Source organism: Rhinatrema bivittatum, chromosome 6 (genome assembly GCF_901001135.1).
Source record: "Rhinatrema bivittatum chromosome 6, aRhiBiv1.1, whole genome shotgun sequence".
Taxonomy (NCBI): Eukaryota; Metazoa; Chordata; class Amphibia; order Gymnophiona; family Rhinatrematidae; genus Rhinatrema; species Rhinatrema bivittatum.
In genome coordinates this window covers 149546475-149574004 of record NC_042620.1, presented here as the reverse complement: position 1 = coordinate 149574004, position 27530 = coordinate 149546475, and the positions used below count along the sequence as shown (strand labels likewise).

General features: G+C 45.9%; 1 protein-coding gene across 1 annotated transcript in view; it reads right to left on the bottom strand.

Annotated features, from left to right (window-relative positions):
* PGAP1 (post-GPI attachment to proteins 1) overlaps positions 1-27530 on the bottom strand; it is a 283616-nt gene that overhangs the window by 184908 nt on the left and 71178 nt on the right. Inside the window, exons 6-10 of the mRNA XM_029606060.1 lie at positions 26893-26945; positions 26610-26676; positions 11004-11109; positions 3700-3755; positions 1497-1580 (exon numbers count right to left, since the gene is read on the bottom strand). Of these exons, the coding sequence (XP_029461920.1) occupies positions 1497-1580; positions 3700-3755; positions 11004-11109; positions 26610-26676; positions 26893-26945 (366 nt within the window). The remainder of the gene's footprint in view (positions 1-1496; positions 1581-3699; positions 3756-11003; positions 11110-26609; positions 26677-26892; positions 26946-27530) is intronic.

Below are 27530 nucleotides of genomic sequence, written 5' to 3'. Positions count from 1 at the left end.
GGGGGGTCTGCCTTCAGTGTGTGTGCAAGTGTACGAATAGGAGTCTGCCTGGGGGTGTATATGTGTGAATGTATGTGTGCCTGCCTGAGGCTGTATCTGTGTATGAGAACGAATGGGCGTCTTCCTGGGGTCTGTCTGTGTGAGAATAGGTGTCTGCCTGTGTGTGGTGTATGTGTGTATGAAAATAAATTGGTGCCTGCCTGCCTGGGGTTCTCTGTGTGTTTGTGAGAATGAATGTGTGCATGCCTAGGGGGTGGGGAGGGAGCGGTGTAAGAATGAATGGGAGCTGCCTGGGGGTCAGGGTGGGTTTAACATTATGTAATCCACAAAAATCTATGTATATATTTAAGGAAACATACATAAATTGTCGAAATATGTTTTGTTTTTTTAACCTTTAACCTCTGGTTTGCTAGTAGACTGAATTACTGTGTCATGAAATTAAGTTTGTCTAAAAATTGTGTCACCAACATGAAAAGTTTGGAAAGCTCTGTATTAGAGTATGTTAACATTACCGCAAACTTTAAATGTCCATTAACAGAGTTAATGCTCATAAACTACCCCTGCAGTAATTTTAAGGCAAATCTAGGCTAATGAGGTAATGACATACAAAACTATGCAAAATTGCTCATAATAGTACATGTGCAGATTATTTCATAAATGTAGTGAAGTTTTCATTTGCATCTCATCATCCATTAGAACATGCGATAACTAGTACGTTTACATGCATTAAGTGTTAGTGCACTTTAGTACATTGGCCCCGAAAAATAATAATCTTAGCTACTTTCAAACAAGTGAAAATCTGAGCTTCAGAAATCAGGTCTTTATCAACTGACTCAACCATGTTCAATAAAGGACCAGTACCATAATCACTACTCCAAAAAAAAAACCTGATAGCCCATAAACAGTGTGCATGCAAAATGTTTTAAATTGATTTAGAGATACCGTAAATGCAAAAACTGACCCACATAGATCAACACAAAACAAGAAAATCTAAATATGCCTTGAAACAGACATGGATGTGTGTTAAAAACATATAAAAGCCCCAATCCACACAAGTTTCATCTGTAACTTCATTAACTTTCTGTATGTGGCACTTTAAGGTCTTTTCAGAGGTGTGATAGTCTGTGGTCCTTCTTTCAACAATGCTGCATCAATTGATAGAGACCTCATTCATGAATTTCCATTTTTCATGCTTTTGGAAGTAGCAATGGAAAGATTTGACAATTATATTTGTAACTGGATTGTAAATAGTTTTGCCCACAGAATTTTTTACCCATGCAATAAAAATAAATATATTGGCAATAGTACTAACCAGCACTAAGAACATGCCACTATGAGCACAAGTTCTTGAAGCAGTCATTTACACCAGAAACAGTATAATTGGAAGGAATGACTTTCAGGTTTCTAATACAGGATGGGGAAACTGAAAAAAAAAATGAGAAAACTCAAGCTATGCATTTCAGAAACTAAAGATTTTCAAGAAAGAAGCAGCTTACCATAAAGCTGTTCTGACAGTGGAAATGACTGTAGCTGTTTCTATAGTTTGAGAGAAGAAAAGTAAAAAATGTTTCATTGGATTCCTGTTTAAAGAAAGACAGACAAATTAGCTTCTGACCACTTCTTTTAGTTATAAGCATTTGATATTCCGCTTTTTCCTAAAGGCAAGCTCAAGCATAAAGTAACAAGATGTTGAGTACATAAGTACTGGATACATTTTATTTATTTTATTTTTAATTTTTATATACCGAGGTTCCTATAGAGACTACAAATCACTCCGGTTTACATATAACGATAAACTGCCCAACAGAGATAAGGGGCTTTACATAGAACAGTACATGCAGATATGAGGTAGACTGCAAGTAAATAGATAAAAAGTGGGGTAAGAACATAAGAAAATGCCATACTGGGTCAGACCAAGGGTCCATCAAGCTCAGTATCCTGTTTCCAACAGTGGCCAATCTAAGTCACAAGTACTTGGCAAGTTTCCAAACATTAACTAGATCCCCTATCTATTTAATGATGGATTCATTGGGGTAGATTTTCAGACGAGCGCGAACAGCCTACTTTTGTTTGCGCTCCAGGCGCAAACAAAAGTACGCTGGATTTTAGTAGATACGCGCGTAGTCGCGCGTATCTACTAAAATCCTGGATCGGCGCGCGCAAGGCTATCGATTTTGTATAGCCTGCGCGCGCCGAGCCGCACTGCCTCCCCCCGTTCCCTCCAAGGCCGCTCCGAAATCGGAGCGGCCTTGGAGGGAACTTTCCTTTGCCCTCCCCTCACCTTCCCCTCCCTTCCCCTACCTAACCCACCCGCCCGGCCCTGTCTACACCCCCCCCTTACCTTTGTCGGGGGATTTACGCCTCCCGGAGGGAGACGTAAATCCCCGCGCGCCAGCGGGCCTGCTGCGCGCCGGGCCGCGACCTGGGGGCGGGTACGGAGGGCGCGGCCACGCCCCCGGGCCGTAGCCACGCCCCGTACCCGCCCCCAAAACGCTGCCGACACGCCCCCGGAACGCCGCGACGACCGGGCCCGCCCCCCCGACACGCCCCCGACACGCCCCCCTCCGAGAACCCCGGGACTTACGCGAGTCCCGGGGCTCTGCGCGCGCCGGGAGGCCTATGTAAAATAGGCTTCCCGGCGCGCAGGGCCCTGCTCGCCTAAATCCGCCCGGTTTTGGGCGGATTTAGGCGAGCAGGGCTCTGAAAATCTACCCCATTGGGTATAAACTGCATATACTGTATTTAGTTACAAAGTAAGTTTAACACCAGTGGGCGGTTAAGTAGAGTTGTTGTTTCTGCTGTGGCGTCTAAGGGAAAAGTGTAAAAACCATTTGCATAGCTACATCTCTTAGCTCTGTTCACTAGGAAAGTCTAAATGTCTTCTTTAGCAACACACAGGCCGATACAGAATGGTGTGCTCGGCCGAGCGCACCGTTTAGCCTCCGTTTGACCGCGTGTTTTACATGCGCTATTATTACCCCTTATACTGTAAGGGGTAGCGCTATTATTACCCCTTATACTGTAAGGGGTAATAGCGCATGGAAAACGTGCGGCCAACCCCCCCCCCCCCCCGAAACTAATAGCGCTCATCACATGCAACTGCACATTGATGAGCCTATTAGTTATCCCCACGGGATACTGAAAGTAAAATTGTGCGACCAAGCCGCACATTTTACTCTCAGAAATGAACGCCTGCCCAAAGGCAGGCATTAATCACGAACACCACCAGGAAAGTGTACAGAAAAACTGCTTTTCTGTACACTGACTTAATATCATAGCGATATTAAGGCGTATCATAGCAATATTTGGGACCTACGACTTAATATCATAGCGATATTAAGTCGTAGGTCCCAAAAAAAAAAAAAGCTGTCTGCCGGCCCACGAGTTGGAAAACGGATGCTCAATTTTGCTGGCGTCCGTTTTCCGACCCTGTGGCTGTCAGCGGGTTTGACAACCGACGCCGGTAAAATTAAGCGTCGGTTGTCGGTCCTGCTGACAGCCACTGCTTCCGCTAATAAGGAGGCACTAGGGACGTGCTAGTGTTCCTAGCGCCTCCTTATTAGCGGGGGCCCTAATTTAAATAAAGAATCGCGCGCCCAGGAGAGGTGCCTGGGCGCGTGTCGGGAGAGCGGGTGCTCGCCTCGAAGCGCCAGCTCTCCCGTGGAGTTTTTTGAATCAGCCTGACAGTGTGATATTTACCTTGTCAACAGTATAAGTCCATTTTGACGTCTGCACTGGAATCCATATGGATGACTCTAAAAGTGTAACAATATGTTTTGTTATGTTCAATTCTGGATTAAATAACTAAAATTAAAAAAAAAATGTTTGCTGAGCTATAGTGAAGACTACAGCAGGACCTGCACAGAGCTGAGAAGCCAGGTTAACTTATTACATAAGCAAATCATTAGATAGGACTAAGCACGTAGTAAGTCGTACTACTGCAAGCCCTTATTTATTTAGCACTTTATACCAAGTAGGAAATGTGAAAAATCTGTATTGCTGCCTACCCAGGGGTGGCTTATTGTGCCAGTAAAACAAATTGAAATACATAAATGGTATATTTTTAAAGACTGAACATTAATCTTGTGAAAAGGGGAAGGTTTCAGCTTTGAAAAACATGGATAGTTTGGAGAACATTGGGATGTGATAAGAATATCGGGGTGACTATACCAATATATTTTGTAATGGTTTGGAATATAAGAAGGTTGCGTCTTGGAAATAATTTAGCGGGGACATATTGTGATGTGATTTTAGTAATGTGTATGTGAAGTGAATTGAAAAAATAAATATTTCTAGGAGAAAAAGAATTTTGTCTAATTATCCTCACATATATATATTTTTATATATTAATTTTTTGGGAGGATTATATCTAAGTATATGTAATCTGTCTGGTGTTGAGATTTTAGTGTAATTCATCATCTTTCACATATCATTTACTATGGACATGCTCTGGTCTATTTCCCCTGAGGAAGCTCCTGATATGTGGGGGTGAAACAAAGAATCCTTGTCGGGAGTGTTATAGAAATCGGGAACAATACATAAATCTTTAAATCAGCAGCAAATTTGACATCAGTCTTATCTGGGAATTGTTTCAAGAAGCCATTTGAATAAGAGAATTATAAAGAAGTTCTCGTCAGCAGTGATTCCTATAATCGGACCATTTTAGGAGCTGCATTAAGAAGACTTTGAATAAATGGCAATTTTCTCATTGGGTCACTTCATAATGATCATTTAGGAATTGGTTCAAAGAACAAATTATAATATTATATCATGATGTTTAGCAGGACTTTGCTCTGCTGATTTTATTATTAAAATTTAAGTTATTGATTAGTGTGTATGGCACATGGGTACATGCTAGTTTGAGTGAATGGGTACATATGATATGGGTTTTGAAAGGTATGGGACTGATTCCAGTGATGGTTAGGACCTAAAACAGTTTATACATTATTTCTCTTTGTATTTGTACATTTATTTAAAGACATTACACATTTTTGTAAGTAAAGATTTATACATTATAGATGTTCTCTCTATGTGTATTCTTCAAAAAACGACGTGTGCCACAGAGCCAACCGATTGTGCCATGAAGTGGTATCTTTCAAGGACTCCTCCTCATTTGTAAGTGCTAAAGAAGAAAGATCATTGGTGCATAAAGAAACACAATAGTGTCTTGCTTGTAGATAAGTGTAAAAGGCAGAGTTTGGTAATTCCCATTTGTCTTTGAGCTCTTGAAAAGAATATAAATGATTTGTATCACAGTCTACCATTGCCCCAAACGTGAGCTTTCGTTACCCCAAATTTGAAAAATCAGAAGTTCCCAACCTTGCTGGAAAAAGGAAAATTGGTTCTTACCTGATAATTTTCGTTCCTGTAGTACCCCGGATCAGTCCAGACTCCTGGGTTTGGCCCCCCCTCTAGTAGATGGCGACAGAAGTTTACTAAACAAACTCCGCCTCATATAGGCTGGTAAGGGGAAGGTTACAATCCCCTGCCAGATTGTAAGGGGATTGTAACCTTCCCCTTACAATCTGGCAGTATTACGAATGTCAAAGCAGAATGGATCAAACTAACTATATATAGTAACCTAACAACCGCAACATGGCATAACAACCCCCCAAAGGAATACAGAACCCATGCGAAGAAAAGACCAAAACAAAGTCGAATCGAGCTGTCGAGAAAAATCAGTAAAGACAGCGGACTCTCCATTCTCTTCCAAGGAAAAAACATGGGCGGGCCTCTGGACTGATCCGTGGTACTACAGGAACGAAAATTATCAGGTAAGAACCAATTTTCCTTTACCCGTACCTACCCGGATCAGTCCAGATTCCTGGGATGTACCAGAGCTTAATTGGGATGGGATCCGGACAGGCCCGCTCTAAGCACTCCCTTCTCCAAATCCACCGGCACCAGGTGCCCGAACATCCAAGCGATAATGTCTTGCGAAAGTATGCAAAGACTTCCACGTAGCCGCCCGGCAAATTTCCTCCGGGGATACCTGTTGACTTACCGCCCAGGATGAGGCCTGAGAATGAGTGGAATGAGCCCGCAGACCTTGGGGCGAAGATCTACCGTCCAACAAATAGGTAGAAGTGATGGATTCCTTAAGCCACCTAGCAATGGTAGTCTTGGAAGCCATATTGCCCCTTCGGAGACCACTCCATAGTACAAAAAGGTGATCCGAAACTCGAAATGCATTGGTCACCTCCAGGTATCGCATCAATGCTCGACGAACATCAAGCTTCCAAAGATCCTTAGAGAAAGGGTCCGACCTATCCAGATCCGAAAATGACGGAAGTTCGACCGACTGATTTAGCAGGAACGAGGGAACTGTACGCAGAGAAACCCCAAAGTCAGTGATGCGCAAAAGGGTCTCCCTACAAGAGTGAGCCTGAAGCTCAGACAGCCTGCGTGCTGATGCAATCGCCACCAAAAACACTACGTTCAAGGCTGCCCTTCGCAACGGTTCAAAGGGCGCCCGACACAAAGCCTTAAGAACCAGGTTCAAATTCTAAGATGGACAGGGCGGTCGCACTAGAGGCTGCAAATGTTTTGCCCCCCCCCCCCGAAGAAAACGAGACACATCAGGATGAGTCGCCAAGGACGCACCCTGGATGTTACCATGCAAGGAACCGAGTGCCGCTACCTGTACACGCAAGGAACTACACGATAATCCCTTCGCCAATCCAGCCTGAAGAAAGTTAAAAATCTCCAGAACGGTCGCTCGAGTAGGAACAATAGCTCAGTCGAGACACCAAGTCTCAAAGACATTCCAGACCCTGACATAGGACAAGGAAGTAGAGACCTTACGAGAACGCAACAGAGTAGTTACCACGGCATCCAAGTATCCCTGAGGCTTCAGCCGCTTCCTCTCAAAAGTCATGCCGCTAGACAGAAGCATTCGACCTGGTAGAAACAGATGGGTCCCTGATGAAGCAGATTTGGTCGGTCCGGGAAACGCAATGGGGGCGCTACCGCCAGATTCACCAGATCCGCAAACCAGGGGCGCCATGGCCACTCGGGAGCTATTAGCACCACCTCCGACGGATGTAACTCTATTCGGCGAAGAACTCTGCCTATGAGAGGCCAAGGTGGGAACACATAAAGCAGAACATCTGTCGGCCAGGGCAAGACCAGCGCGTCCATGCTCTCTGCCCCCGTATCCCTGTGACGAGCGAAGAACCGCGGCGCATTGGCATTCTTGTATGTCGCCATGAGATCCATCCGGGGAGTGCCCCACTGAGCACAAATGACCTGAAAAACATCGTCCGCCAATTCCCATTATCCTGGGTCGAGAATATGGTGACTGAGGAAGTCCGCCTGAATATTCTCCACCCTGGCGATGTGAGAAGCCACTATGCAGGCCAAGTGCTGTTCCACCCATTGGATCAAGAGATGGGTTTCCAACGCTACTGACCGACTTCTGGTTCCTCCTTGACGGTTGATATAAGCCACCATGGTCGCATTGTCGAACAGGACTCTGACCGTCTTGCCCTGAGAAGCGGCAAGAACTCCTGCAGCGCCAAACGGATTGCTCGTCTCCAGACGATTGATGGACCAACGCGCTTCCTCCGGAGACCACAGCCCCTGTACAGACTTCCTCAAACACACTGCTCCCCAACCGGACAAGCTGGCATCCGTTGTGATCACCGTCCAGATCGGAACCACCAAGAGAACTCCCCGCGTCAAGTTGACTGGGGACAACCACCAATCCAGGCTGGACCGCACATGCTCTGCCAGAGGTAGCTCGAGATGGAACTGTTCCGAAACTGGATTCCATTGGGACAGCAATGCTGACTGTAAAGTTCGCACATGAGCGAAAGCCCCCGGAACTAATTCCAGTGTCGAGGCCATGGAGCCCAGGACCTGAAGGTAATCCCAGACCGTCGGTATAGGCCGGGATAACAAGGCTCGTACTTGGTCTTGAAGTTTGAGCATACGCTCCACCGAGAGAGACACTGTCCTTTGATGTGTGTTGAACAAAGCTCCCAAAAATTCCAGAGACTGAGAGGGTACCAGGTGGCTTTTGGCCACATTGACTACCCAGCCCAGCGATCTCAACAACTGAAATACCCAGCGAACCACCTCCTGACATAGACCTTCTGACTTTGCTCGAACAAGCCAATCGTCCAGATACGGATGGACAAACAATCCTTCCCTGCGCAACTGAGCAGCCACCACCACCATAATCTTGGTGAACATCCTGGGAGCAGTGGCTAGACCGAAAGGCAGGGCCTGGAACTGAAAATGCTGCCCCAGCATAGAAAACCGTAGGAACCTCTGATGGTCTGTCCGAATCCCGATGTGTAAATATGCTTCCGTGAGATCCAGTGACGCCAGGAACACCCCCGGCCTGACTGACGCAATTACAGAACGTAAAGTCTCCATTCGGAACAGAGGAATCCGCAGACATCTGTTGACCCTCTTTAAAATCGAGGATTTGTCGGAAGGTTCCCTCTTTTTTGGGTACTACGAAGTAAATGGAATACCGGCCTCTTCGCAGCTCTGCGGAGGGCACCGGAACAACTGCGCCGAGGTCAAGAAGACGCTGTAATGTCTCCTTGACCGCCCGGCGTTTTGTTGCCAGCCTGCAGGGTGAAACCAGGAATCGTTGTCGGGGTTGGCGTGCAAAATCTAACGCGTAACTGTGTCTTATCACCTCGAGGACCCACTGATCCGACGTGATCTTGGCCCATTCCCCGTAAAATAGGGACAGTCGACTTCCCACTTCTGGAACCGAGGAATGGACCGGCTGCACATCATTGTGAGGGCTTGCGCCCGGAGCGTTCTGGTTGGAGCCAGGTCTACCGAAACGGCGCCCATGAAAGGACTGAGAGTACGTCTGCTGCCTGCTGGCATTGTGGCGAAATGAAGAGGTGGACTCATGGGTGGTCCGAGGTCTCCTACTGCCATGAAACCGCGACCTGGAAGCAAAGGATCCTCTCGACTTCGGTCTATCCTCTGGCAAAAGATGCACCTTATTTTCACCTAAAGATTGAATCAGATCCTCCAGCTCCTTGCCAAAAAGCAGCTTACCCTTAAACGGTAAGGATACCAGCTGAGAATTTGAAGACACATCTGCTGTCCAGTTACAGAGCCATAACAAGGCCTAGAACCACTGGGTCCGTAGCCCCAATTCTAGACTCCTCTTGGGGGAATTGAATCGCCAATTCCCCTAGAATAGCCAGAATGAGGGGACCCAGCTCATCTCTCCTAAAAAGACTGACAACCTTCGGATCGTCTCCATCCGTCCCGTGAGACCCCCTCAGACCCCCCTGCTGGGGGTCGGTTTCTTCCTCAACCCTCCTCGGACACAGGGAGGGTATATCTGAGTCATCCTGATCATCCGTGTCCGAAGAAGTATCTGGATGTGGCTGAGACACCCGGACACTGGATGGGCGGTAACCCGCCCTGTAGATCCGGCTCCGGGGTGGCCTTGGCTCGCTTCCGGGGTTCGGCCAGAGGCTCCTGACTGTGAGGCCATTTTCTGCCCGCCTTCCGGGCCTTACAGGCCTTATGCATCAGTAAAATAAAGTCCGAAGAAAATGAAGAGTCAGAAGACAAATCATCTCCATCCCCATCAGGGACCTCCGCAGCCCTAGCCAAATCAGGCCTCGCAGGTCTGTCCCCCTCAGGGACCCTGCACTGCGGGGACAAGCGCGGTGGGGGGTCCTCCCCTCTGAACGCTGTTTCATGAGCTGCTGGGGCCGCCGGTGTGAGCGGAGCCAAGATGGAGCCCGCTCCTCAGTCGCTGACCCCAGCGCATTCAAAATGGCGCCCGTTCCCGCGCTTCACGGGAAGGCCTCAGGAGCCGGTTATGGTCTGGACCCAGACCCAGACCCTTCCTGGGGTCGCGGAGGCACCCTCACCCCCGGAGAGGCAAGTAATACATAAACTATCGCGTGGCTCCGCAGGCCCTACATGCAGCCCAACGCGGCATGCCTGCCAGCAACAAAATCCATTGGCACTTTCCTAAGCACGGCGAAACGGAGCTCAACCAGTCCCTAACGCGACCGGAGAGAAAGGGAGAGTCGAGCCCAAGAAGGAAGAAAAAATAAAAAAATAAATAAAATATTTTTTTTAAATACCTGCTGAATCGCCTCCAGGTCTTGGATCCACTGGGTGATACCGCTGGAAAAACAAGTGTCGATCCCCCAGTACCTCAGCGGCCTCTGAAACTAGAGGGGGATGATCCCTTCAGGACCTCCCACCCCTCTGGGAGGCAAAGACGGGGACCTGCAGGCACACACTACGGACCCTTACACTCCTGATCGAAGAAGATTAAATTTCTTTTTTTTTTTTTTTTTTTTTTTAATTAACTCCCTATCCTGTCTCTAAATAGACTCTAGCTCAGACTGTAGGTTTGGCACCTCCTCCACCCGCTGGAGACAGAAGAATACTGCCAGACTGTAGGTGGCACCAGCCTATATGAGGCAGAGTTTGTTTAGTAAACTTCTGTCTCCATCTGCTAGAGGGGGGACCAAACCCAAGAGTCTGGACTGATCCGGGTACGTACAGGGAATCCATATTACCCAGTAATGTAAAAAAAAAAAAAAAAAAAAAAAGGAGAAACTTTATCACTTCTGCGCAACCGTGATTACAACCATTTCTATGTCAAAAACAAGATCTTAAAATCAAAGGCATTTAGATTTGGGGATGTGTAATATATTTATGGGTTTATAGGGAGCTACCCTTTTTTTCAAGCAATCCCCCATCATATTTGTGGCCGCCAGAGATCCACTCTTGGATGATCCTAAACAAGCCAGCTAAATTATAAAACCTCAAATCAGGCAAGGCCAATCCCCCCACTATTTTATTGAGAGTCAAAGTAGCATAACATATCCAGGCAGTTTTATTATCATACCTATAAGGGAGCTCTGACCGACTGCCGCAAATGCGCAGTAGAGAGCGGCTCTGCCCGACATGCCAAAGAATAATGTATGAGGCAATGGTTAAAATCTACTAGTTTTTTGAAATTATAATTTACCAAAGTTGATAAAACCACAAACCTGATAATGTAATGGCAGTTTCATCCCTTTCATGAAAGTGCTTTGCAGGATGTCTCACAAAATGATGGTTCAATACCACCATTCTCCTCTCCAGATCTTCACTTATCTAAAATAAAAAAAATAGGTAAAAAAAAAAAAAAAAGCAACCCACAGAAATACCTGGCTCACTGTGTTATATGCTGGAGAGAACACTTGATAGTGTGGAGCCTTGGGGTACACCCCTTAGCAGGGACCATGTTATAATCTGGAAGGATGTACACCAGTTTGGTGCACTTCTGCCGATACCTATGCTCGTCAAGCTGGTCAACAAGATTTGGTGATCAACCATGACAACTGCAGCTGAGAGGTCAAGAAGGATCAGTAGACCTGAATTTCCTCGCATGTTGTCAATGAGAGACTAGGACTGTTTCCCGTCTGTGCCCTGTGAATAATTCGGACTGAGCTGGGTCTCTCTGAGGAAGTCTCTTAGAATCTGTTTGTAACTTATCAATTTTTAAAGCATGGGAAGATTTGTTAATGGGTAGTTGGTGGCACAGGTGGAAGCGGGGGAAGGGGTAGATGCGAAAAAGGGTGCCTGAATCAGGCAGAGTGAATCCTCTGTTTCCAAGATGTCCTGCAAGCTTTTTGATATCCTCAAGGTGCATGCTGTTAAACTGTTCAAATAAGACAGGGTCTGCATGTTTTGTTTTGTTTTTTTTTATTGGGGGCTAAGGAGGTATCTGTGCTTTTCATTGTTGTTTCTTGTTGGGTGAAATTGTCTGCTGCCACTGACTGTGTTATATTCATTCACATGGTCTGTATGTCTCTTAATGGGATTCTGTATTTCGCACCATTGCTTCCTGCTGGATGAGGTCATTTATTGCCACGGACTTTGGGTTCTTCTCCACCACTGAGTAGTGCCCTTCAACTAGTCTTTTCTGGACCTTGGTTATTTTATTTTAGAAACAGCTGACTAATAAATTACAGTTGGGGGAGGGTTTTCTGCACCTTGGCATGAAGTTGAAGGTGTCTAGGAGGCCCTTAACAATACAAAATAACTCTTTCAAGGGGGAGAGGAGGTTTGCCCCTTTTATGACATTGGTGTAACAGTCATATTTTACCTTGTTTATGGCCTTTCTATAGTTCTTGAAGGATAGTGCTCAGTTTAATCTGGCTTTCTGAGCATTTCCATCTTTTTTTTCTCTTTCTTACAGCAGATCTTTTTCAGTTGTCTGATGTTCTGAAAACCACAGTGTGGCATGGTTGGGATGAACTGGCCTTTCAGGGGATACAATTTGGTCCAGGGAAGAACTACAATATTTGTTCCAGTGTTGAATAAACCTTAAGAACATAAGAAATTGCCATGCTGAGTCAGATCAAGGGCCCAACAAGCCCAGTATCCTGTTTCCAACAGAGGCCAAACCAGGCCACAAGAACATAGCAAGTACCCAAACACCAATCTGATCCCATGCTACTGATGCAATTAATAGCAGTGGCTATTCCCTAAGTAAACTTGATTAATAGCAGTTAATGGACTACTCCTCCAAGAATTTATCCAAACCTTTTTTGAACCCAGCTACACTAACTGCACTAACCACATCTTCTGGCAACAAATTCCAGAGCTTTATTGTGTGTTGAGTGAAAAAGAATTTTCTCCGATTAGTCTTAAATGTGCTACTTGCTAACTTCATGGAATGCCCCCTAGTCCTTCTATTATCTGAAAGTGTAAATAACTGCTTCACATCTACTCGTTCAAGACCTCTCATGATCTTAAAGACCTCTATCATATCCCCCTCAGCTGTCTCTTCTCCAAGCTGAACAGCCCTAAGCTCTTCAGCCTTTCCTCATAGGGGAGCTTTTCCATCCCCTTTATCATTTTGGTTGCCCTTCTCTGTACCTTCTCCATCGCAACTATATCTTTTTTGAGATGCGGCAACCAGAATTGTACACAGTATTCAAGGTGCGGTCTCACCATGGAGCGATACAGAGGCATTATGACATTTTACGTTTTATTTACCATTCCCTTCTTAACATTCTCTTTGCTTTTTGACTGCTGCAGCACACTGAGCTGACAATTTCAAATTATTATCCACTATGATGCCTAGATCTTTTTCCTGGGTGGTAGCTCCTAATACGGAACCTAACATTGTTTACTACAGCAAGGGTTATTTTTCCCTATATACAACACCTTGCACTTGTGATCAGTTCTCCAGAGCATTTATCCAATTTTGTATTAAGAGTACCTATGAACTGGAGGGCGATGATCTTTCCTCTGTTTTAGAAATTGAGAACCTATTTTTCCTATTTTAGTGTTAAGAAAGCAAATGTTGCTTACCTGTAACAGGTGTTCTCACAGGACAGCAGGATGTTAGTCCTCACATATGGGTGACATCACAGGATGGAGCCCTGTACGGAAAACTTTTCTGTCAAAGTTTCTATAAAGCTTTGACTGACACTGGCACACTGAGTGCATTGAGCATGCTCAGCCTGCAATTATCCCTGTGACCACAGGTGTCTCCCTCAGTCTCGTCTTATAGCAAAATGCGCAAGCGAAACTAAAATAAAAATTAAAAACATATACAGACCCAACTCTGCGGGGTGGCGGGTGGGTTTCTTGAGGACTAACATCCTGCTGTCCTGTGAGAACACCTGTTACAGGTAAGCAACATTTGCTTTCTCACAGGACAAGCAGGATGGTAGTCCTCATATATGGGTGAGTACAGAGCTGAGGATGCCCGAGAGTGCACCAAATGCACCCAAAACGCGCAAAAGGCGCAATTTGGAATGGAGGGCATCCTGAAACCCTTAACGGGTTGGTGGAAGGATGTTGGGTAGTGAAACCGAAAAGAATAGGAGTAGACGGACTGGCCAAACATGGAGCATGCCGGCTAGTCGTATCTAAGCAATAATGGCTGCGAAGGTATGGAGAGAGCTTCAGGTCGCAGCCTGATAAATATGTACAAGCAGCTGCGACCGAAGATAAGCTATGGAGGCTGGGACAGACTCAGAGTGTGGTTACACACAGTGTTGTAGTGAAATGCCTGCTTGTTGGTAGGAAAAAGAGATACAGACCGACAATTAAGAGGAATAGGTCTGTTTGCCCACTGGAACTCGCAGCTTGGCTCTTGCCACAGAAGGAAAGAGTTAGGTGGAATTCCTATGGAGTGTAGTGCGGTCTAGATAGAATGTAAGTGCACTATTACAGTCCAAGGAGTGGAAAAACCCTCTCGCTTTGGTGAGAGAGGTGTTGGGAAAGTGGGCAGAGTATATTCTGAATAAGGTGAGATGCAACGACTACCTTAAGAAGAATATGAAGTTGAAAACGTAAAACCACTCAGTCATGGAAGAACGCAGGGTCGGGTGAGTATGTAACAAAATGTGTGACTCACTGACCCTGTTGGTAGAAGTGTTGTCTATGAGGGAAAGAGTTCCCCACGGCAGACTGTTAAGTGAGAGGAACGGAAAGGCTCGAATGGAGAACGTATGAGTCTTGTAAGCACGAATTCCGTGACTAGTGAAAACAGAGGTGGCTTGATCAGTGTATAATCCATGGTAAGCTGACTCAGAAGGGGTTGACCGTTAATCGGGTATCTCCACTCCCAAGTGGTACGCCAATTGGAACTGAGGTGTACCCATGTGAATGATGTCTTGGGAGCAAAATCCGAGGGATTAAGAAAAAAAAAGAGTGGTGTAGAAAAAAGAAAAAGTGTAAAACCCTTTTGTAAGCGTCATGTGGTAAATCATGCCATTTTGAATGGTAGGATTTGGGTGTGGAAGGGTTTTTGTGACGCTACCAGTACCTGAGAACATCAGTGAGTCTATGATATGAGACTGACTTGTGAAAAGGCGAATTGGTTACTGGTGTGATAGACCGAGAGGTATGGGAAGCATACTGGTCTTGGCCAGGACGTGGGTCTGAGGAACAGTGAACCCCGTCCCGTTTCAGCATTAGAAGAGTGCTGGCTATAAGAGGCAGCGGAAGAGACACATATAAGAGGGCCTTGATGGAACAAAGGCGCCTATGGGAACGCACTGGAAACATGTGTAGGGAGGAGAATCCATGCACCGTATGGTTCGATGCGAACGCAGAGGGCAAGTTCAGTTGACCTCAGCGCTAGAAGATTTCTCTCGCTACATATGTAGTCCAAGACCATTCGAGAGGATGGAAACCTATATGGAGAAGGTCTGTTAGTGCGTTCAGTAAGTCTGTTAGATAAGTGGCCCGAGGATGCATGGAGCGAGCAAGGGCCAAGGTTAGAGCTGCGGAGCTTCCTAGCAGAGCAGCTAAGAGGTTATGCGTGCTTGTGTGTGTGTTGGAAAAGCATATTGTCCCTATGCTGTCTGTCTGTATGCACAAAGATTTGTTGCAGAGGCAGTATTGGAAGGTATAATGGCATAACTCATGGCTACAAGCTCCAGGAAGTTCATGTGAAACTGTGCCTGGAGCGGAATAGACACATATTCGGTTGAGAAGATGTTAGGTCAAACTTTACAACCCTGAGTAAATGCGAGCATTAGCAGGACCAGACTAGGTTTTGGTTCTAGATCTGCTTAGACCCACTGATAATGAAATTTCACTGAACCTAACCCATAGCAATTTTGGATCTATGAGGAAAGTACATAGTGAAAAAACCCCATGGCCCGACAATGAAAGAATTGAGGGGCTAAAGTTTTGGAATGTGTACGCAGGGACATATAGGAATTTGTTAGAATGTCTGCGCGGGTGCTGGACAGGAAGGTCGTTGTGACTGTGGTGTCCAGAAGTGTTCTATAAGGGATTTATGGCAGTGACAGCAATCCCAGGTAGTAGATTTATAGTGAGTCATGAAGAAGTTAGAGCTCCTTGCTTGGATTGACTGTGGTTATGCAGCTGTCCATGCAAGGAAAAGCATGAATAATGTTGTACTCCGTAGAGAAACAGCAGTCACCGATAGTGATTTAATGAAATACCCCAGTTGCCGAAGCTGGTGCAACCGGCAGAGCTTGGGATTGTAATATTGTTGACTCACCATGAAGCACATAGAAAGATTAGAGGCAATCCACTTACTGCGATATGGAAGCATGGTGACGAGAGATACCATTTTACCTGTGCCTTCTGAAGAAAGTTGGTATTTCTGAGGTCCAGGATGGGCGGAGAGTAACTACTTTCTGTTGAAAGAAAGAATAGTGAAATTAAAACTCCCCAACCCCCCTCCCTCCTGCGCTTTGAAGCATCCGGGGGAGTGTACTGTGAATCTTGGTACAGAGTGGGGTGGCCGCTCTGACATCCAGCAAGTTGAGAGACCCGGAGGTGTCCAACTGGCGGGGCCGATGTAACCTGGATATCATGTAACCTCCCACGGGAGCGTGAGCGGTAAAGTCTTACCCACATTTCAGTGTGCTGTACAAGAAAACATCGAGACCTGTCACCAGGTTTCGAGCTGGACTTGCACTTGAGGCAGTATTTGCTGGATCTCGTGTTTAGCAGATCAGCGAATCCATCTGGAACTTTGGTCCTGAATTAGGAACCTGAAGCCAGAGTATTAATCAGTACAGAGTCCCATTGCTGACAATGGGAGGATGTCCTGATGCAATCCCAAATAAATGGTAGAGAGGTTCTCTTGGTATGGTGTCTGACATAGCTGGCAATAGCGATATGTGACACTAATATGGTTCTTGGAAGACAGACGACCTAGAACCTTTCGAACCATGTGGCTCGAATTAGAGAACAGATCTCAATGGGAATGCCGCTGAAGCAGGATTAGAGTACTTACCATCTGACGTGGATTGCCGAAGGACAAACCGGTGAAGACTGATGGCTCCGTGGATTTCAGGAGTCATCGAGGGGTAGCCTGTCTGACGTAAACGTTCGTCTCAACTCTGAAACCTGGTATGGTAGCGCAGGTATAGAGCAGACAGGCTGAGCGTGGCTGGCGCTACAACAGTAATTTGTGGAAGGCCACAATCCTGCACCGATGTCAGTGGGGCATGCCTTGGGTACAGGGGAGCCATGACGACTCGTGAACCAGGCCCTCGTTGCAGCGCCTCGATGTGTCGTGACGCCAGTGTAGAATTCTTCGGAACTCGTTCTGGTGTTTCTGGAGCACCAAGGACTGCCAGCACTGTGCGCAACGGTGGTGATGGCAGTGGTGATGTTGCTCGGCTCGGGCATTCTCCAGAACCGAGAAGGATAGCATCAATGTGCTGGATGGCGTCAGTGGCGGACGGTCACCGTGCCAGTGACAATGAGTGCCACGGTGCTCGGCCTGGTCTTTCCCCAGCGCCGAGGTGGACGCCCTCGCTGTCTTGGATGGCGAATGTTGACGGACTGTCATCATGCTTGCACTGCTCCTGGCACTATGTAGTGTCATAGGCTAATACGGGGCTTTAATAAGAACCCAAAGCATGGAGCACCGTGTTTAGGCGAGGGTATTACGTGGAGGTATTGACTGTGTCGATGGCGGCCGAAGCGGCCTTGAGGGCATCGTCAAAAATATATATATGAAAAACGTTGATGACCCGGGCAGAGCAAGGATAACAGTGACGAAAGCACTGATGGCATCGGCGTAGGTATCTACAGAAACGATGTGGCATCGAGAAATCGAAAAACATCGTTGGAATCGGAAAAAATGATGCCGGCATCGATGGAGTCGATGCCGGCATCATTTAGGAACGAAGACATCGATAGAAATGACGTGGGCGTCTGCAGCATCGATGTATGGAGGCGGGCGCCGATGGCATCGGCGGCATCGACATTGGGGCAGACACCGTCGACATTGGAATCGGCATCGACTCCGTCAATGGAATCGACCCGGGCATCTATGCCATCGACCCAGGAATCAATGGCACCGATGGAATCGACAATGGCACCGATGGAAGTGTCCTGGGCATCGATGACATCGATAAAATAAACGATGGCATCGATGGAAATGATCCTGGCATCGATGGCACAGACGCAAGGGTGTGCATCGATGGCATCCATCCGGGCAATGATGGCATTGATGAAACCCAGGGAAAAATCAGTGCCATGGATGAAAAACATGGGTGGCACTGATAGAATCGATGCAGGGATCGATGGCATCGAAGAATGCAGGACGGTCTGGAAAGGGGTACAGACGGTAGCAATGGGGGCATCGACTGCGCGAGTGTACCGAGGAAATCGAAGGACCTGAATTCGACAGAGGCCCTGGCGGCAATGGAAACCATGGAAGTCCCTGTCCCACTAGCGCTAATAACCAGGCAGAGTGTCACAGAGGGACACTCGCAGGCTATGTGCGGAACTATGAAAACATAGGGAGAGGGAAGGCCAGTGTCGGTTGGCAGGCCAGGGAGGTGACAGGAACCGACCGAAAAACAGGGCATAGTACTCACTGAGTGTCGAATAAAATGTACGCGAAGGGAGACCCGTGCAGGGAAAAAGTGTTTGTGAAGTAAAAGTTTAAGTGTTTCCGTATGGAAAAAGTATTAGAATTTCTCACAGAGCTCCTAACCGCTATGCTTACTGCAGAGCGGAAAAAAGAAGACTGAGGGAGACACCTGTGGTCACAGGGATAATTGCAGGCTGAGCATGCTCAGTGCACTCAGTGTGCCAGTGTCAGTCAAAGCTTTATAGAAGCTTTGACAGAAAAGTTTTCCGTACAGGGCTCCATCCTGTGATGTCACCCATATGAGGACTACCATCCCTGCTTGTCCTGTGAGAATAAACTAGATCACAGAGTGGTCAGACCAGAATAGTGGCATGGTATCAATGATGCAAATTGTTCTGCTTGCTTCCATTGTTTGAAGGCAAGTAGTAAAAGTTAATGGTATTGCCTGCATTGTGAGTTGGTACAAATACATTTGTTCCAAGTCCAGTGTCTGAGCGATGATTAAAAAGTTCAAGGCTGCACTATACTTTGGATCAAGGTAGTAACTGGAATCGCCCTAAAGAGGCCAAAGCAAGTTTCAAGTTAAAATTAGGACAAGATAAATCCATTTGATAACAGGGTTGATGTCTGAATAAGGAACAATTAGGTAACAGCATACAGGATTACTTTCAAAGATGGAGATGGGCACACGCAAAATGACATACAAGTACATGTGTGTGCATACACGCTTGCATATATAAAAACTGCGAGCCATGCAAGTTTGGACTTATCCGGAAAAGTAGCAACACTTATCCAGATAAGTTCCAATTTACATGGTAAGTAGTAGCACTTAGCTAGATAAGTCTGAAAAGTGCTACTTGTCTGACTAAGTAGTATTTTTTAGACTTATCTGGGGATGTAAAATAGCCAGGTAAGTCTAAAACAAATGTGCTGTTTATCTGGATAAGTTCAAATTTGTCTAAGTAGCAGCAAAGGCACCATTTAGCCGGATAAGTGTGCACAAATGATACACCCACATATTCGTACTTTGAATTTTAATTAAGCAAAGCTAGAAACATCTCTCTGACTAAAGGCTTTAAATAAAAATCTGAGCAGGATGGTATTTATAATTATTTAAGAGTAGAAGAAGGTGCAACAATTCAGCATAAGCTACTAAGAGAAAAGATCAGAAAGGAATACTACAGGAGACTGAAAAGTGCATTAACTGCACGGAATAAGATATAAGCTATCAACTAGCAATCCCTGCATTCTCCTGCAGTTTTGGATGATGAAGATCTCAAGGAGTTGAATGTAAAAACAAGAAAACTCTCCTATGTCCAGTGTATACTGAGGTAGGACACACTGATGTCAGAAGGTCTGTATTCAGAAAGGCATCATAATGAGGTGGCATGGCTCATCCACTGGAAATGTATAACACTATAGTATCATGGTGTTAGAAAAGTATTGGGATCACGACCCTGAAATAACTGTAGAGAATGAAGCTGTGATCACCTTCAACATTCCTACTCCAACCAATAAGAGCAAGTTTGCTTACCATAAATGGTGTTTTCATAGATAGCAGGATGAATTAGCCATGATCTCTGGATCACCCCATCTGATGGCACAGAATGGACTTCTCTTTCTTAGCTAGTAGAATATTTGGCTCTACTAAGCATGTGCAGGAGTTCCTGCGCATTACCCAGCAGTCTCAGTTTATATTAAAGCTCTTGTGCACACAGTAACCTAAGTCTCCAGGGAGGAGGGAGTACAGCTCATGGCTAATTCATCCTGCTATTCATCCTGCTATCTATGGAAAACAGTTTTGGTAGGCAAACTTGCTCTTTTCTGTCGAGAAGAAGTCTGAATTAGCCATGATCTCTGGGGTATCCAAAGCTAAGGGTTGCAGTAAAATATTGTTACTGTCGGGATAGGGTGCCCCTGTTATCCCCCCTTTTTTTTTCAACCTGGTCTCCCCCAGGTGAAGATCAGATTAGTTTGGAAGATCCTGAGAAAGCACCAGTCTGCCTATGGTGCTATCCATTGCCATCTGTCTGTTTAGGCAGTAAAGGGAGATGAAGGTATGTTGCTGCTTTGCAAATGTCATCAATTGGTATATATTGGAGATTTGCAATGGATGATACTGTTGCATGTATTTAATAAGTATGTACTAGGCTAGTGAGTTTAGTTGTGTTGCATCATAGCAGTGGTGGAAGCAGTTTACTAATCAGTTTGCCATAGTACACTTGAACAGCGAAATTTTGTTCTTTTAACTGGGATACAGTCTCTCAGTTTTCGACAAAAAGGTTGTCTCCTAAGCATAGGTGATCTGCCAACTTTTCATGCACGTCGTTCTGGATGGAGCTTACTCTTAGCCACACCATTCTTCAATCTCCTATCAATGTAGCCAATGTTCTCGTGATGGGATCAAAGGACTTATAGATGGCCAACAGATGATAAACTGCTTCCTCAAGGTCGGAGAGTAGTAGTGGAATGAACACATTCCCTACATCATCCCATATAAATGGCTTCAAAGCCTGTGTGCAGGTATGAATATACTGGATCATGTAAACTTTGTGATGAACAATTCGGGCTGCCAACATGGTTCCCTGGAAGACTTTCTTTCCGAAAAAGTGAAGTAGCATGTGGTCTTTTTCTGGTGGGGAGGTGGATTGTAGCCTTTTCTTAACCTTTAAGGCGGATTCTACCAACACTGATTGGTGTGGTAATTGGACCACCCTTTGCCCAGGCAATTTTTGCATGTGGACTTTTAAGTCCAATGTTCTTGTTGTCAGTGTCAGAGAGAGAGAGGAGTTTCCCACATCTTCATTTACACACTATTGAGGAGTGAATGGGTGAATAAAGCAACAGGCTCAGAGGAAACCTCAAGATGTGCAGTATGTTGAGAAAATCAGCTCTCAGGTCAGTGTCCTTGTGGATATGAATGTCTGAGGAATTGCCCATATTTTTGGCAAATTTTGGATATGTTAGGTCCTTTGGAGGGGATATATGATCTGGTGGAACTGGAGATGGATCTAATGGGTTTCCAGTTGAGCTGCCCAGGGTCTCCCCAGGGGAATGCCCTGCCGATGAAACCACAATGGAGACTAAGAGCAAGGAGAGTCGGGCATAGTAGAAAGAGTAGGCCTTGATGAAAATACAGGTACGCGTGGTCTCAGTGGCGAGTTTGTTCCATTGAGGAAACTTTGTGTGGTGAAAAAGGGAGTGCTCCTGGCATCACCTTCAATGGTGGATGTTCCAGTATGGAGGAGTAGGAAGCTGGTGGTGGCAGTACTGCACCTAAGCCTAGTGAAAAATGGAGAAATTACTTACTTGATCATTTTGTTTTCCTTAGTATAGACAGATGGACTCAGGACCAGTGGGTTTATGCTTCCCTGCCAGAAGATGGAGAAAGCTGATTTCACAGTATATATAACTCTGCAGTGACCCCAGTCTGCCAATATTCTCTTCAAAAGCAGCTGTGGACAGACTAGCAAAAAATTTGATTAAAAACATGATTAAAACCAGGTAACCAGAACTTTACTCAACCAACCATAAACACTGAGCCCATGTAAGATTCTAGGTACCCCAAGCTAGGGACTGGACAAACACTTACCAGTAGGATCCAGAGCCCCACAGGAGGACTATTGACACATCATGCAGCAGCCAAGGGCGGGAAGCTGAGTCCATCTGTCTACACTAAGGAAAACTAGATTATCAGGTAATTTCTCCATGTCCTAGCATGGAGACATATGGTCTCAGGACCAGTGGGATGTACCCAAGCTACTCCCCAACAGGGTGGGAGGCTGCCCACTTTGCATGTGCGGTGTCCAGTCAACATCGCACATGCAAAGGCTGCCTCCTCCCGGGCCTGCATATCCAGACGATAAAACCTGGAAAAATTATGTAAGGAGGACCATGTCGCAGCTCGGCAGATATTGACGGGAGACTACAGACTAACCTCTGCTCATGACACTGCCTGAGCCCTAGTGGAATGAACCCTAACCTGAGTAGGCAATGGCTTTCCAGCATCCACATACGCAGCCATGACTACCTCCTTAATCCAACGAGCTATGGTAGCCCGCAAAGCCGGAGGGCCCTGCTTACTCCCGCCATGGAGAACAAACAGGTGATCCATCTTTCAAGACCACTCAGAGACTTCCAGATACCGCATGATAAGTCGCTTGACATCCAAGGAGCGCAAGAGGTGAAACTCCTCCGCATCCCTGACCTTACCCAGGGATGGCAAGAGATGCTCTGATTCAAATTAAAGTCTGAGACTACCTTGGGCAAGAAGGATGGAACAGTACGCAGCTTTAATGCCCCTGGAGTCACCCGAAGGAACGGCTCCCGGCAAGAGAAGGCCTGCAGCTAAGAAATTCAATGCGCAGAACATATAGCCACCAGGAAACAGTCTTCAAGTTCAACAACTATAAGGAAAGGCTATGCAGTGGTTGGAACATAGGGCCTGCCAAAAAATCCAGCACCAAAATTAAGACTCCACAATGGAACCAGTGATCTCAAAAGAGGCCTAAGATGCTTCACTCCCTTCAAAAAATGGGCCACATCAGGATGAGATGACAATTTAACACCATTCACCAGGCCTCTGAAACAGGCAAGAACTGCAACCTGCAGCTTCAAGGAATTGAGGGCCAATTCTTTAAGATCCTGCAAAAACTCCAAAAAGAGAGGGATCTTAACTGAAAGAGGAAGAACACCCCACTCTTCACACACACAAACTCTCCAAACTGCACATAAGCCAAGGAAGTGGAGAACTTGCAAGCGCTGAGTAAACTGGTAATCACTGCAGAGGAAAAAACCATGCTTTAACAGGTGAGCCCTCTCAAGGGCCAAACCGTAGGACAGAAATCGAGTCAGATCCTCATGAAGAACTGGTCTCTGCAGTAACAGATCCATGTGTGGTGGAAGACGAAGAGGGGCCTCCACCAGGAGTCGTCGCAAATCCGCATACCACGGACGGCTGGGCCAGTCCAGCTCCACCAGTAGTACTAGCCCTCTGTGGCCTTCAATCTTGCAAATTATCCTGCCCAGCAAGGACCACAGAGGAAAGACATAAATCAATCTGTCTTCCAGCCAAGACCTGTACAAGAGCATTTATTCCCAGGAACCACAGATCTCTCCTGTGACTGTAGAATTGAGGAACCTTCACATTTCGAGAAGATGCCAGCAGGTCTAGGAACGGAAGTCCCCAGCGATCCACAATCAGCTGAAACACCTAGGCTGACAACACCCACTCTCCTGGGTCCAGACTCTCCCTGCTGAGAAAGTCCGCTCTTACATTGACTTTTCCTGCAATGTGAGAGGCCAAGATCATCTGTAGATGACCTTCTGACCATTCTATCAGCTGGTCTATTTCCTGCGATATTTGCTGGCTTTGGTTCCTCCCTGGTGATTGATACAGGCCACCATCATTGTGATGTCTGACATCACACAAACTGCTTGATCCCACAGCCTGTGGCTGAACTGCAAGCATGCCAGCTGTACCATCCAGGCCTGCAGGTGACTGATGTTCCAGCGGGACTCTTTGGCATTCCAGCGCCCCTGGGCCGTTAACTCCAGACAGTGAGCCCCCCAACCGTGGAGACTCGATCTGTCGTAAGTACCAACCAGGTCGGAGAGGACAAGAGAACTCCCTTTCTCAGATAATCCTCCTGCAACCACCACTGGAGGCGGGAGCAGATTGCCATCAGCAAGTGGCGTCAAACCGCATAGTCCTGAGACTGCGAGTTCCAATGAGACAGCAGAGAGCGCTGAAGAAGACTCATTTGCGCCCTTGCCCATGGCACCACTTCCATCAAGCTGAGCTCCTGTAGGAAGGACCATACTGTCAGGCGTATGGTGTTCAGCAACTGACACACTCGAGACAACAATTTTTAGATTCGAACCTCCAGGAGGAAAACTCTGTCCCGTATTGAGTGGAATCGGACCCACAGATACTCCAACGACTGGGAGGGATGAAGATTGCTCTTTGTCAGGTTCACCATTCAACCGAGCTCCTGAAATAAGGAGATCACCTTGTGGGTCAACAGGCGGCTCTCTTCCTGAGACTTGGCTTGAATCAGACAGTCATCCAAATACGGGTGCACCAGGATTCCTTCTTTTTGCAAGGCCGCCGCTACCACCACCATAATCTTGGAATATGTTCTGGGAGCGGTGGCTAGACCAAAGGCAGCACCTGAAACTGATAATGGCGCCCCAACACCGCAAAGCGTAGAAAGTGTTGGTGTTCCAATTGGATGGGAATATGAAGGTAAGCCTCTGAAAGATCCAAGGAGGTCAAAAATTCCCCCAACTGAACCGCCATTATCACAGAGCATAAGGTTTCCAAGCGAAAATGAGACACCTTCAAGTGATGATTGACACTCTATCCAGGATGGGATGAAAGGAGCTCTCCTTCTTGGGCACAACAAAATAAATGGATAATCGCCCCATATTTTTTGAGATGTGGGCACCAGAACCACAGCCCTCAGACTGAGAAGCTTTTGAAGCGCAAACTCCACTGCCTGCTTCTTCTGCAGGGAGTGGCAAGGGGAAATCATGAACATACCCTTCTTGAATCACCTCCAGAACCCACTGGTCCGATGTGATCTTGACCCACCTCCGATAAAAAAGAGAGAGACATCTCCCTATTTCCTGTTCCGGAAGGTGGGTTGCCAAACCTTCATTGGGAAGCTCGGGAAGGTCCACCACCTAAGCCCTGCTCCTATCTTGGGCTGTCGGGGGCGAAAGAACTGAGACCTACTGAAAGACCGAGTCCGCTGAAAGGGTCTAGGGTCGAAAACGCCTGGAACCTCGGAGACAACCCCTCATACCAAAGTGGTGCTGTAACTGCTTCTTATCCTCCAGCAACCGAGGAACAGGAGACTCACCCCACTTACTGGTCAGTTTCTCCAACTCATTCCCAAACAAGAGTGAGCCTTTAAAGGACATCTTGGTAAGACTGGCTTTGGAGGCTGCATCAGCTGACCAATTTTGCAACCAGAGTTGACGCCTAGCTGCTATCACCGAATTCACTCCTCTGGCCGAGGTCCAGACCAAACAAAAGCCTGCATCTGCTAAAAAGGCAGCAGCAGGCTCCATATCTGCTCTGGAATTCCCTCCAGACTCATCAACCTCCTGAGAGAGAAGCAGAGAAGATCTCGTCACTAGGGTGCAACAAGAGGCAATCTGTAAATTCATTGCCACTGCCTCAAAGGCTTGCTTAAGAATAGCTTCTTAAGCATATACTTCCCAAATTTTACTCTCAGCAGCACAAATAGCGTGCCTTGTTGTACATCGAGAATTCTGCATTGGTGAGTCACATGAAATTGTGTAATACTTTACATTATTTGTGTAAACAGGTTCACAACACTGGTTCCAAATTTTTTTTTTGGGGGGGGGGGGGGGGGGGGGGAGTTGTTTGACCTAGCAGTTTTCTCTTGAACTTTGTATTTCCAACTCAATTTAAACTAGGCTGGAATCTGGTGCCATGGAGCCCTCATTTACAACTACCCAGGGATTTTTCCCCATCTGGCCACTAGGTGTCACCCTTAAGAAAGAATTCCCCTGCCTCACCCTCCCCACCAAGAGATTAGACAATTGTCTTCTCAGTATCCCTAGACTTGGAGAGCAAATGACCTGTCTGGGGATCAAATTGGGGATCTTCTGCAGGGCAGTGCACAGTGCTCGCAACTGAGCAATCAGGCTGACCCTCGTTCCCAATTCTTTTTATTCTCTTCAGGACAATCTGGTGACTATGAGGCCTTTACCACCAACACTATTCACACTAAAATTCACAACACTATCTAACTCCTCTCACATTTGTCTATTGTGAACGTTTTAATAGTAAAACTCTCTTCAGATCAATAAAACCAAGTGGCCTATATGCTAATCAGGCACATTGTCTGGCTTGCAGACACCTCTTTATCCTAAATTTACTATAAATTATACTACAAAACCCTTATTTCTATACTTGGTTTGGTTCTCATTGGTTGGTACTTTGTATTTCTCTATCTGAGAATTTATCGGCTCCTTTTTTGCTTTAATTTTATGGATAAGTTAGACAGATCAGGGAATGTTAGTGAAAAAGGTTGGGACAGGTTCTAGGTAAGGCTGAAAGATAAAGGAATGGAGGAAATTTGAATGGGGGAATAAAAACTAATGTAGTAAATCAATCAATCTCCCTCAAGATCACAGGTAGCACACATTATGTAAAGACATGGATTTACAGATGAGTAGTATCTGAACAGTTTACTGCTACTGCAAGAATTCTTTTTTCTTTTAAAAGAAAAAAATGGTAACAAACCTGCTTAGTGTCTTCATCAATAAGGTCAAAGAAAGCCCTTACTGTAGCCAAGATCAATTCTCTGCACCTGTAGCAAGAAAAAGCAGAGTTATTTTATTCTTCAAACAATGGCGAGCAGCAATAAAAACAAGTCTTTATCCTGTCTTCTCCCATAAATTAACATCAACCTTGGCAGGAGAGGAGGACCTTGAAGGGTAGAGAACTTTAGAATGAAGACCAGTAAACACAAATGAACAAGTGACAGTAGAGAGCTGTGCAAAGATTACTTGTTCCAACTGCTTACCATACAATGGATAGGTGGTCTGTCGATGCCCAAGATCTAGGCACAGCTGAGCTCTGTGAAAGAAAGACAATAGTCTGCTTGCTCCGGTAATTACCACTTAACAAACTAACATGGCACATGAACAAACAATAAGGCCAATGCAGAGAGGTTCTGCTTACAAAGCTAACTATTGAGCTGCACTGTTGAGGACATAAACCACTCTGTAAGGTGACCTGACAGCACAATCCTGTGTTCCTTTAAATGGAATAAAAGTGTGATTTAATTGTCACACATTGCCGGCTTCTGAATCCAGGAACTTCAGTGGCATTATGGAGGTTTGTTGGAGTCTTCTTGCAACTTTTATAAATTTGAAAGCACAGATCTTAGCACTCCCAAGTGTTAGACCAACAGCTGTGTATTTACTTCTAAGTCATTATTAAAAACAACCTATGCTTATGTTCAGCTACTGATTTTTCAGGATACTGGAGCAAGTAAACATATTTCATGCAAAGAAGGTCTAAAAAACGGTAAAATATCCCCATGAATTCTTAGTACTATGTTGCTATCACAAAAAATAAAAAATTCTCCTGTAACTTGACTCACTCAAATGATGTTTGGTCTTTGAAGGGCAAATAGTGCAAAAAACTAAACAACAATTA